General features: G+C 45.8%; 1 protein-coding gene across 1 annotated transcript; it reads left to right on the forward strand.

The window, feature by feature from the left end:
- Positions 1–2693: 2693 nt before the first annotated feature.
- On the forward strand, positions 2694–7872 carry ppp1r15b (protein phosphatase 1, regulatory subunit 15B). The gene is made up of 2 exons (XM_082532255.1): positions 2694–4712; positions 6934–7872. Exons 1-2 carry the CDS (start codon positions 3276–3278, stop codon positions 7186–7188), a joined length of 1692 nt encoding a protein of 563 aa, XP_082388381.1. The 5' UTR covers positions 2694–3275; the 3' UTR covers positions 7189–7872.
- Positions 7873–12702: the final 4830 nt, after the last annotated feature.

The following is a 12702-nucleotide window of genomic DNA, read 5'->3' on the forward strand; positions in this document are numbered from 1 at the left end:
AGAAGCTTGGCTTGGTCTATCAGATGTCTGGGGCTAAAGAGGGTGGAGCTCAGGTGAGCACAGTGTGGTCTGTAACAGCAGGTCTGCAGTCGAGGCTGAGATTTCATTAAAACCCAAGAATGCCAGAAATCTCTTTAAAATGTAGAATAGAAAACAATAGAGTCCAGGTGAACCACTCAGGTCTGCTGATTGGCTGTCGGCTCTCGGGCAGGTACTCCTGCAGTGGCGGCACAGAAAACACCCCACGGACGTCTTTGTTACTACAGTTTTTAATAATATTTTATATTTGCGGGTGGCTGTAGCTCAGGAGGTAGAGCAGGTCACCTGCTGATCGCAAGGTTGGAGGTTCGATCCCTGGCTCCTCCAGTCTGCATGTCAAGTATCCTTGGGCAAGATACTAACCCCAAGCTGCTCTCCGATGCGTCCATCAGAGTGTGAATGTGTGTGGATGTAGTTAGAAAGCACTACGTATAGATAAAGTGCTTGTGAGAATGGGTGTGACTGGGTGAATGAGGCATGCTGTATAGAGCGCTCTGAGTACTCCGGGAGAGTAGAAAAGCGCTCTATAAGAATCAGTCCATTTACCATATTTACGTAGGGCAGATTTTTACAAGTAATGTGTGGATCAGATATCAAGCATCTCAATCCCAATGTTGATATTGGTATCAGATCGATACTAGTGTGACTGGACCGATACTTGGTCTATCCTCTGAACTGTTAAATAATTTCTAACAAATAAATATCCCAGAAACCTCTCTGAACCTTTCTGTGGTGCCAGGTTTATTCATAGCCACATTTAAACTACAGGAGCTGAGCCGACCGCTGTAGACACGGCACATTTACAAGCAGCTCTTCAAAATAAAAGCTGAAATGTGTGAGAAGGCAGGACACACTGGTCTCCCCTACATCAGCTGCCTTTAAAGGGTGTCTGTGTCAGCAGTACTGGTCCTGTATTTACTTGGTATCAGAACGCTAAACTTTTTTACTGCAGGCTGGCTCGTTTTGGTTCACTTTTTATCTGTTTCTGTAATTATTGTGAAACTGCAGATTTGACAGATCCAGTTGTAGGCACAGTTTGGATGTCTTTGGTTTTTACATTAATCCTGATCTGTTTCCTGTGACGCTGACGGGACAGCAGGACCTTTGACCCTTGCCGCGTCCTCACACAAAAGCAGGTGATCCTCCACAGCATCATCCAGCACCTAGCTTACACACACACACACACACACCTGCATACAGTATTTATGGAGTTTAGTTTACTGTCAGATTTTGATCAATGATTTCTGATCCTGGACTTGACACCTGATCCCAGTGTCAGCCTTTTGGTATCGATCCGATATCAAGTAAATGCAGAGCCAGTGCGATACCAATACTGATACTTTCAGCTTATGTGAGAGAGCCGTGTGTCTCTTTGTCCCCGCAGCCACATGTCCCTGAGCCTGGTTCTGCTGGAGGTTTTCTGCTTGGAAAAATCACATTTTTCCTTCCTACTGTTGCCAAGTCGTAGGCTCGTAGGCGTTCGTCTGATTATTGTAGGGTTTTTATCTTACAATATAAAGTGCCTTTGGTTGACTGCTGTGATTTAACGTTATATGAATAAAACTGAATAGAATGGGGAGCAGTGTGTCCTGATTCATGAGATGAACCATCATCTATCGGCAAATTCTGAACACATGAATGAAAGGCTTTATTAGCCACATGCAGGTTGCATGGTGATATGAGATCTTCTGTTGTTGCCTGTTAAGAGTCGCGCTGCACAGTCTGAAGATGATCTAAAGCTAATTGGTTAAGACACGTAAAAAGACAGGAAGAAATAGAAGCATGCATAATCATCTCCAGTTCAGCCTTTTTCACCATTAGTCTGAGTTTTGAAATGTTCCTTAGATGATGACTGACTTTTACTTTTACACAGTTGGCACAATAAAACACAGCTTTCATCTTTTATTTTGGAGAGCTGAATGTGAACGTGCCTGTCTAATGTGGCTGTAAATAAAACAGGCACCACAGAAAGGTTCAGACATGTTTCACAGCATGTTTGACGCATTTGTTCATTAAAACACTCAGTGCGCTACATACTGAACTCGGGGGATTATGCACTCCACACTGTATATAAATGCCACTTGTTTTGCACATATTCAACTCTGTATATTTTATATATTATTATTATTATTATTATTTTATTTTATTTTTTTACTATTTAATTTGTAAAAATGTGTATACACACACACACACACACACACACACACACACACACACACACACACACACAGGAAAATATTTAGTATACACATCCAGAAATGCATACACTATTATATATTGTACATATATTTATTAGTTTCAGGTTGGCCATTCTTGTATTTTGCTCGTTTGTGTTGTTGTGTTTGCACATCTCTGTTGCTTGTGGGGCTCGCACACAAGAATTTCACTCGCATGTGCTGTGCCAGTGTGCCTGCACATGTGATGTGACAATAAAAGTGATTTGATTTGATTTGAAACAAAGTATCGATTTAATACCAATATGGGCATCGGTTACTATGGGCTACTATCCATACTGGGTCCTTTCACCATCTCCAGTGTCTGAGCCGCTTCTATAAATTGACCGTGGGAGCTTCACGCTGATAAACACGTGGCACACTCGAGCCCAAGTTTCGTTTATGTAACGGAGACGCAGGAGCGAACAGCACCTCCTCCTGCACTCCCTGCCCGCGGCCTCCCGGAAATAGAGATTCGCGTCATAGGCGACGGTCCCCGGGCTGTCTGATGAAATCTCTCAGCGGACGGACGGAGCGAAGCGGCCGTGGAAACTGCTCTGTATTCGGAGACCGCACCAGTATTAACGCCAGGAGGAGTCCGGAGAGCACCGCAGACTGATTATAACCCGGTGAAGTGCTGCTTTGGTTCGAGTATTTGAATCCGTCTCCGCCTCCGGGGAACTAACCGTCAGGCTAACTAGCTGCTAGCGCTGAGCTAACGTGCTAAGCTAACTGGAGCCCCGCCGCAGACAGAATGGCCCGTTGCTGGTCTCCACACCCGGTACTCTTCGTGTCTCAGCACTTGGGTTTCTCCACCTCCGTCCGCACAGAGTTCTCCACAAGAAAGAAGCACCACTGTCAGCAGAGCACCACGGCCCGCGCCGGGCTCTCGGCCCTCGGATCCTCCCGCAGCTGTAGCCGGTGTGTGTGGTGTGCGGAGTAGGCGCGATGAGCTGTTGGAATTGCAGCTAACGTGCTAACAGCCTGTTCGTATTGAAGTTGTTCGCACATTAAACTGAGGACATGTTCAGAAATATGAGTGAAGAAGGACGTTTAATGGGCGGGAGGCGCCCCCCCTCATCTTCCTCCTCCATGCCCGGACTGGACAGCCAGGAAAGTTCGTGGATCGGCTTGCTGTCCAGGCCCGCGATGGCACTGGTGGAGAAAATCCGGAACCGAACTCTGAAAAGCAGCTTGGTTACCGAGGAGAGCGAATTTCTTAGCCCGCTGGAGGACGTGCAGCTCGGGCCTCCTCACCTGTCCTACCTGCAGTGTGAGCCCCGAGGCGTGGGGGCTCTGCCATGGCTCTCCGCGGACTCGCTACGGGAAATCGGGCTCCAGAATGGGGCAGAGGTGGACCTGAGCCTCTGCCAGCAGACCCAATTCAGATACCTGTCTTCGTTCCGGGCTGTTCTGGGCCACATGCTACTCAGTTCTCAGGAAGTAAAACCCCCGGGAGGGCAGAGCTGGTCCAGCAGGCCATGGTGGGACAGCTTCTGGGGGGGCAAGGAGTGCTCGGAGAGGGAGCAGCTGTCCCGCGGGATGCTGGGAGAAAATGCTGGAGCCAGCGACCACAAAGAGCAGCTGGTGAACAATGGAAGCCCCCCCACAGTCCAGAACGCTGTGGCAGACCGCCAGCTCAGCATCAGAGATCCACAGAACTGCTCAGGAGCCACCATCGCCGCAGCCTTACCTGTGACCCCCGAGCAGGACCATGGGTACTCCAGCCTGGAGGAGGAGCACCTGTCCGGCGTGACGTCCGCCAGAGCAGAGCCGTCGCCACCACAGGAGACTGAGGGGATGGAGGAGGTGGTGCTCGCCGTCCCTCAGTGCCAGAACAAAACTATCAACTTCATCATGGGTGGCCCTTGCAGCGAGGATGAGGACAGCCAATCAGAGGAGTCATCCTCTGATGATGATGATGATGATGATGATGGCTTTGACAGCGAGGGCTCCTCTGAGATGTCTGATGACACTAATGATGATGATGAGGATGATGACAGTGAGGCGGAATCAGAGGTGGAGCGTTTGTGGCGCTCTCTGTGCCACAGCGAGGACCCCTATGACCCCCGAAACTTCACTGCCCGCCTGCACACGGGTGTCACTGCACCTCGTGCCATCCCTGTCTCCACGCCACCATCCTCTGCTCAGTCTTCCCCCTCCTCCTCTCCTCCCTCCAGCCCTGACACATGGGACGACTCGCCGTCTGCGAGCGAGGCTGATGAGGAGAGCCTCCGCCTGTGGGACTCCTTCAGCTCCTCCTCAGACCCCTTCAACCCACTCAACTTCCAGGCTCCCATCAGGACCCGTGAGTCTGCCACGGCGAGGGCCAGGGAGAACTCCGCCTACCGCCGCCTCCGCCAAGAGTCTCCACCCGAGTACAGGAAGGAGGAGGCAGAGGACCGGATGGACAGCGGTTTCTGTGACGCCTCCGCCCGGAACTGCAGCTCCACGAAAAAGGTGCGTTGGGAGACAGTGCTGCTGGGGCGGGTCAGGTGGTTAAAACACTGATTAAGGTACAGGTGAGGCTCACCTGAGGGACAGTCAAAGGGTCTTTGTTAGTCACACCTGAACACACCTGCAGACACACCTGCCCTGTGGGGTTTTGGGAACAGTCAGAGTGAAAGTGAAGCTTCAGTCTGTTCTTGGTTCAGGTTACTGCGGCTCGCTCTGCGTCAGGAGCTCATGAACAGGTGAGACAGAGAAGGTGTGGAAAATAAAGTTTATTCAAAGTGAGCTGAAAGTTTCCAGCAGAAGAAATCAAATCTTCACGCTGCATACTGATCTCTCGACACACCTGTAGCTTTTCCATGTTCATTACAGCAGATGCTGTTCAACCTGCTGACTTTCAGTGTTTATTCTCAGGTTATGTGACATATTTAATTATTTAATCTAAAATATTTAATAAATCTCTTAATTTAGGATTTTAAAACTATTTTTAAAAAGTTATTCATTGTGTGGCTCTGCTGAATGTTTCTTCCTGTTAAAAGGGAGTTTTTCCTTCCCACTGTTGCAGAGTGCTTGCACCGAGGCAGTTGTCTGATACTTGGGCTTTGCGTGTTCTTGTGGGTATTTACCTTCCAGGTAAAGCACACTGAGTTGACTGCTGTCACCGACTTTGGGGTAAACATGCTGATTTGAACATGGGAGTCTGTGGCACCGACTCACTGCTGGAGCCTCTGCTGGCCGTCAGAGGAACTGCAGCTGAGGAGTGTTTGACAGTAAACATGAGTCAGACAGCAGGAAGCTCCGCCTCCTGTGGGTTTGTTTGCTTCCTGGAGAGACGTGAGGAGAAACTGGATCGGTGAGCTGTAATTAGCTCGGAGCTTTATTTACTCTGTAAACACGGCCAGTTTATTAGTAACTCCCAGTTCAGCCTTTACCCAGAGTTCCCACCAGGTTGTCCGGACAGCTGTGATGGTGAGCCCACATCTGGGCCATGAACTCAGAGACGCTCTTTTCGCCCCTGAAAGCCAAAAACACAGCGCCATGATGGTTGAACGACTTATCCTGTGTCAGGTCTTAATGAAGGACGTCTAATGTCATAACGTTTCCCATCAGATTTCAGCTTCAGTCAGATCCTCCAAACGTCCTTCAAACTCACTTTGATTTGGACCCAAAGATTTAACCAAACCCGACGATCCTGCTGCTTCAACTTATCCCCAATACAGATGTAAGGATGTAGGGAGTGAAACAGTCGAGTCTGTCACTACCCGATCCGTACCGGAAACCCGATCGGTACCCCGCATGCGTGAAAGGTTTCTACTTCCGGTTGTAGCGTTTTACGATAGTTATGGGTCAGAGTATCTGTTAAAATGTTAAGAATAACAAGTATATCTTAAAATGTTTGCAATAATGAAGCATTTCAGTACAATGTAGACAAAAACGAAAAATAAAAAGAAAGTTACGGATCAGGACTCTCGATCCTTACTGCGCATGTGTAAAGTCTGACCGTACAAATCGGGTCTACCCGATCCGTACCGCGCATGTGCAGATGTTTTCTTCTTCTTCTGTTCGTTTAATGGCAGTTTACTCCCCAGTGTACGAGGATACCGCCACCTGCTGACCGAGCGAATAAACCCTATTATAAACTGAATTAGCGTCATTACAAACGTGTGTTAAATCTGATTTAGCGATAGTCGAGTGTGTTTATGCTCGTCTGTGAGGAGAGGATTGTTGCAATAGTGATGATGATGTGCGCTATCACTGTCAATTGTCAGTAAACACTTCATCTGGCTGATGAATCTACACGTGAGATATTACAAAGTCTGCATTATTAACTCTGCAATTAGGCGCCATTCTTCTTATTTTACGGCGCTGTTGCTCAGTCGGGGGACGCTCTCTGTTGAGGAGAAAAGCATGAATTTCTTTGTATACGGATTATCCATTGTTTAAATGTCCCGGGCAGTCGAAAAGGAGGCAGAGCTGTTGAGAAATGCTAGGAGCTAACTGGGCGCTAACCGTACCATTCAAATATATTGAATGTCGCAATGTTGGCAAAGAGAGGAAGTGACGTAAGATTTGCGCATGCGGGGTACCGATCGGGTTTCCGGTACAGATCGGGTAGTGACAGAGTCGTTTGAAAGCTGATTTGTTCCTGGAAGTTTCAGTGACCTGATGACCTTTGACCTTTCTTTGTATTACCGAGCTGATGTCGTTTTCTCCCTCTCTTTTCCATCAGGTTCGTTTCTGTGACGATGTGGAGGAATTCTTTGCCAGCTGTGGGGAGGAGGAGGACCGGCGGGGCCCGTGGGAGGAACTTGCCCGAGATCGCTGCCGCTTCCTGCGGCGCTGCCAGGAGGTGGAAGAGAGCATCGCTTACTGCCTTCAGCCGCAGCACCGCCGGCGCGTGTACGAACAGCTTGCCGCGATTAGGCATGCTCCTCAGGGTGTTTTTCTGGCGGCGGGCCCGAGGCAGAGTCCAGCTCCACTGTGAGGAAGAACGCCGCTGGGTTCTTCAGTGTTTCTGAGCTCCGAGCCTCATCAGCTTCCTGCTTCCTACCACAAACCCATGAGCACCACAAAAGAAGAAGAGAGGTCCAGACGCTCCACGTCTGGAAACGCTGTCAGTGTTAATGTGCAGAGCTGTGAGGGTGAGGATGATGAAGGCTCCCGCCTCTGATTAACCAATAAAAAGTCCCCGTCTGCAGCAGCTGGGCATCCAGCTGTTTCCAGTGTTTTCACTCTGAAACCAAAGAAGAAGAGTTTGTGTGTGTTTGTGTGTGAGCGAGTTCACCTGTCGCATGGGCAAACCTCCCCCAGACTCACTGATAATCAATACTGAGTTTTCCTGATCACTGTGTATTAACCCTGCGTGTCCAGCCGGAGGCGCTCTTGCTCCCTCTCCTTGTAATTCAGACTGGACAGAAACAGCTGACACGTCAGAGCCGAGGCCCCGCCCTTCAGAGCGTTCAGCGGTCAGAAAGATTGACGCTGTGGCAGATGTTCCAGATGTTTCTGTGACTGACAATGAGGAAGAGCGCTGCCTGAACTGTTTGGCGTCATTTTAGCGAGAGAAGCGTTTTATTTTTCTAACTGCGTGTTTGCCAAGGACTCGTGCCCATTGATCGTCTCACAGACTAAATATCAATCTAAATAAATCCAATATTTAATGATCGCACACGGCCTCCTGTCATTCTCCTCACACCTGCACACACCTGCCCAGCTGTCAGCTGCGGTACCACTGGCAGCCTCCAGGTGGTGGTAACAACAAGCTTCCTGATTTGTGTTCAGGGTGGATTCTGTTAGAAAATGTCACACAGGTCTACGGACCAATCAGCTCCCAGGTGTCTTCCTCACACCAATCGCAGGCAATGGAAACCATTTAAACTTAGTTGTGTGGTTGCTGGGTGTCGTGATCTGTCTGTAGGCCTGTGCGGCTGACCTTTAAATCACCCTCAGGGACAGGTCGCAGGTATTTATTAGTGATACTGAGACATTGGTCTGATACAGAGTACACAGCATCAGTATTACAGACACCTGTACAGATACTGTTGTGTTGGGGAGAGCAGAGTGTCCTGATTCATGATAAGAATCGTAATCAAAGTGCAAATTCTGAACACATTTTACTGACCATTAAATCACTGTGACGTTTACTTTCCACAATAATGACTGAACACAATAAAACACACCTCTCAGCTTTTATTTTGAAGAGCTGAATGTAGACTTATGTCTAATGTGCTACAGGCTGCAAATAGAACAGGCACCACAGAAATGTTCATTGAAACATAATCAACACTCAGTGGGCTACATACTGGACTCAACAGGATAGAAACCTGTTGCACTAGTTATGATGATAACAGCGTTGGCATTGATGCTGTCGACGTTCGGTTCGATCTGCCCACCTGTAGCGTCAATCACTGATTTCTGGGTCAGTCATTAAAAATAATCAGCACAAGCAGCGTCTGCAGGGTCATAGGTGGAGCAGGAAGTCCCACACCGTGCTCGCTGAACTGCCCGAGGTAATAAACGTGTCAGTAAAGGGTTGAATCATTGTCGGGAAATTCAAAGAGACACACACTTCACTTCTTACACACTGCAGATTTTATTGGTCCGAGTTGAAAGCAAAGAGAGAACGCTTACAGCTTCAGGTGAGAGCTCAGCATGTATGCAGGTGATGCAGCCAGACACACGCAGGTACTCGACAGCTTTCATCATTTCTCATCTAATGTTCTAAAATGTTCTTAATTCAGATCAAACTGAGGTTATTGTACTTGGCCCTGAAAATCTTAGAAATATGGTATGTGTCACTACCCGATCCATACCGGAAACCCGATCGGTACCCCACATGCGCAAATCTTACGTCACTTCCTCTCTTTGCCAACATTGCGACAGTAAATGTATTTGAATGACACGGTTAGAATAGAATAGAATAATCCTTTAATTGTCCCACAAGGGGAAATTTGGTTGTAACAGCAGCCAAAAAGATTAGCACCCAGTTAGCTCCTAGCATTTCTCCACAGCTCTGCCTCCTTTTCGACTGCCCGGACATTTAAACAATGGATAATCCGTTTACAAACAAATTCATGCTTTTCTCCCCAACAGAGAGCGTCCCCCGATTGAACAACAGCGCCGTAAAATAAGAAGAATGGCGCCGAATTACAGACTTAATAATACTGACTTAGTAATGTGTCACGTAAAGATTCATCAGCCAGATGAAGTGTTTACTGACAACTGACAGTGACAACAATCCTCTCCACACAGACAAGCATAAACACATGACTATCAATCAAATTAAACACGCGTTTCAGTCCGTCTGGGTTTAAGTACTTAGGGATTAACGTGACTCGCTCTCTAGCTGGCCTTAAATCAGCAAATTTGTCTCCTCTTATATCTAGGGTCACATCTGATATTCAAAGATGGGGTAATCTCCCCCTTTCTTTAATTGGTAAGATTAACGTTGTTAAAATGAACATCTTACCAAAATTTTTATTTTTATTTCAGTCAATTCCCTTATTTTTGCCGAAACATTTTTTTGTTTCACTGGACAAGATTATTGGTTCTTTCATTTGGGGAGGGAAGCCACCTAGGGTCTCTAAAACTTTGCTGCAGCGATGCAGATTTAGTGGAGGACTTGCATTACCTAATTTTTTAGTCTATTACTGGGCCGCTCACATCCATAAACTTTGCTACTGGCTAAAATCTTCTGGTTCCTCGTGGTGTAAATTGGAGCTATCATCATGTAAGGGCTCTTCTTTACCGGCTTTGCTCTATTCCTCTTTACCCGTGAGACCCTCTCTGTACACTGATAATCAGGTGGTTCTTAACACACTCAAAATCTGGTTTCAGTTTAGACGTCACTTTAATTTTGTAATGCCGTCTTCCTCGGGTCCTCTAAGCGACAACCATTTGTTTCCCCCTTCACTTTTGGACTCGACATTCTCAGTGTGGTGTGACAAGGGTATAAAACAGTTCAAACATTTATATGTGGATGGTGTTTTCGATAGTTTTCCCAACTTGTCTTCTCGTTACAATCTCCCTGTTACCCATTTGTTTCGCTATTTTCAAATTCGAAATTTTGTTGCTAAGTGTTTCCCAAATTTCCCCTCTTTACCTCCAGAACAGCAGTGGGAAACTACGTTATCATTTATTCCTCATCACAGAGGAACCATTTTGAAACTCTATGATGCTATTCTGTCTTTTAGTAACCACTCTAATGTTAAGCTTAAGCGTACATGGGAAGAAGAACTGGGATTTCGAATACATGAGGAGTCTTGGGAACAGGCTATAACGAGGATACGATCTTCCACCTCCTGTGCTCGTCTTGGACTTATTCAATTTAAGGTCATACACAGGGTGCATTTCTCTAAGTCTAGACTTTCTGAATTGTATCCAGAAGTGGAAAATAAATGTGATAAATGCCACGGTTCTCCTTGTCACCTTAGCCACGTTTTTTCTGTGTCCTGAGCTACAAGGTTTCTGGACAGGGTATTTTGCTATTATGTCAACTGTTCTTGGGGTAACTCTTCATCCTTGTCCTCTGATTGCTGTATTTGGGATTCCTGTTCGCTCACTTACACTTGATTCCACACAAAGGGATATTATAGCCTTCACATCCCTATTAGCGAGACGTCTAATATTGTTGCATTGGAAGTCTGTTAAGTGTCCTACTATTTCCCGGTGGCTTAAAGATGTCATGTTTTTTTTAAAACTTGAAAAAATTAAATATACGTTGAGAGGTTGCACAGCCAAATTTTTTCACAAGTGGCAACCCTTTATCTCTTATTTTGCTAGTCTAGAGGTATTGCCTGTTTAAATCTACTTTTGTTACTGTTATATTCCTCTAATATGTTTGATGGTTGTGTTGATCTGTGTGGGACTGGGGGGGGGCGTTGTGTTTTGTTTTTTTTGTTTTTTTTGTTTTTTTTTTCATGTGTATATATATATATATATATATATATATATATATATATATATATATATATATATATATATATATATATATATATATATATATATATATATATGTTAATTAGGAAAATTAAGAAAGGTTGATTGTATTTCGGTAACTGCAAGTACTGTTTTCTTTTTTCAATAAAAATATTTTCAAAAAAAAAAAAATTAAACGCGTTTGTAATGACGCTACTTCAGTTTACAATAGGGTTCATTCGTTCAGTCAGCAGGTGGCGGTGTCCTCGTACACTGGGGAGTAAACTGCCATTAAACGAACAGAAGAAGAAGAAAACCCCTGCACATGCGCGGTATGGATCGGGGAGTCCTGATCCGTAACTTTCTTTTTATTTTTCGTTTTTGTCTTCATTATATTGAATTGCTTCATTATTGGAAACATTTTAAGAGATACTTGTTATTCTTAACGTCTTAACAGATACTCTGACCTGTAACTATCGTAAAATGCTTCGACCGGAAGTAGACACCGTTCGCGCATGCGGGGTACTGATCGGGTTTCCGGTACGGATCGGGTAGTGACAGTATGTATGGTTGCATGTCTTTATCCTGTTTTCCTTCTCTCACCCCAACCAATCACAGCAGATGGCCCCGCCCCTCCCTGAGCCTGGTTCTGCTGGAGTTTTCTTCCTGTTAAAAGGGAGTTTTTCCTTCCCACTGTCGCCAAAGTGCTTGCTCATAGGGGGTCATATGATTGTTGGGTCTTTACCTTACAATATAAAGCACTGAGCATGCTGCTGATCATTGAGGCAAATGTTGTTGAGATTTAGTGCTATATAAATAACACTGAATTGAAAAATGTAATTATTATTAATTAATAATAATGAAATAATATTTAATTATTCTTATTGTGTTTTAACAAATTCTGTTTTATTCATTTTAAAGTTTGATTTTATTGTGCAAATGTATAAGGTTTAGTTTTACTTTGGTTATATGTTTGAGAATATTCTGCCAGATTGTTTCCCTACCCAACACTGGCTGATTGACTTAACTGAGTAACCCAACAGCAGGCATGAGACCCAGTCTGCATCTGGAGGTTGGTTGCAGAAGGCCAGTCAGCAGCCATGATGTGGTGCACCAGATGTAATAATTAAGGAGATTTGGAGACCTCGAGAGAAGAGAGCACTGGAGTAGACAAACTCGAGTTGGCGATGTCAGGGTACTAAGATTAAGCCGGCCCCGTAAGTCTTCCTTTGGCGTGATGTCGGGCAGTGACTGTACACGCCTGTGTCCTTCAGAGTACTGCCACCATTGTGCCATTAGAGCCACTGACAGAGCAGACCTGGGAGCGTCATCAGGAGAGAGCTGCTATGATCAGGGAAGCACTGCTGCTCAGCTGAGGACTCGCTGCTCCCAAACAGTCGCTGAATCTCAGCCTTCAATGAATCTTGGATTCAGGGTAACTAACCACTGCGCCTGCGCTGTTGCTTTCGTCATTTTTTAAACTTTTCTCTGCGCATTTATTGTTTGGAAATTCCTCTCAGTGATACTGTTTTTGGAATAACGTTAACTTGCCATTTTTAGATCTTGTGTTTTATTATCTCTA

The sequence above is a fragment of the Aulonocara stuartgranti genome, assembly GCF_965226115.1.
Source record: "Aulonocara stuartgranti genome assembly, chromosome: 5".
NCBI classification, from domain to species: Eukaryota; Metazoa; Chordata; class Actinopteri; order Cichliformes; family Cichlidae; genus Aulonocara; species Aulonocara stuartgranti.

Bases quoted from the DNA above. Each gene is read 5' to 3' on its own strand.
- ppp1r15b (XM_082532255.1), top strand. From the start codon at position 3,276: ATGTTCAGAAATATGAGTGAAGAAGGACGTTTAATGGGCGGGAGGCGC. The intron at 4,713-6,933 runs GTGCGTTGGGAG...CTTTTCCATCAG, and splicing joins ACTGCAGCTCCACGAAAAAG to GTTCGTTTCTGTGACGATGT.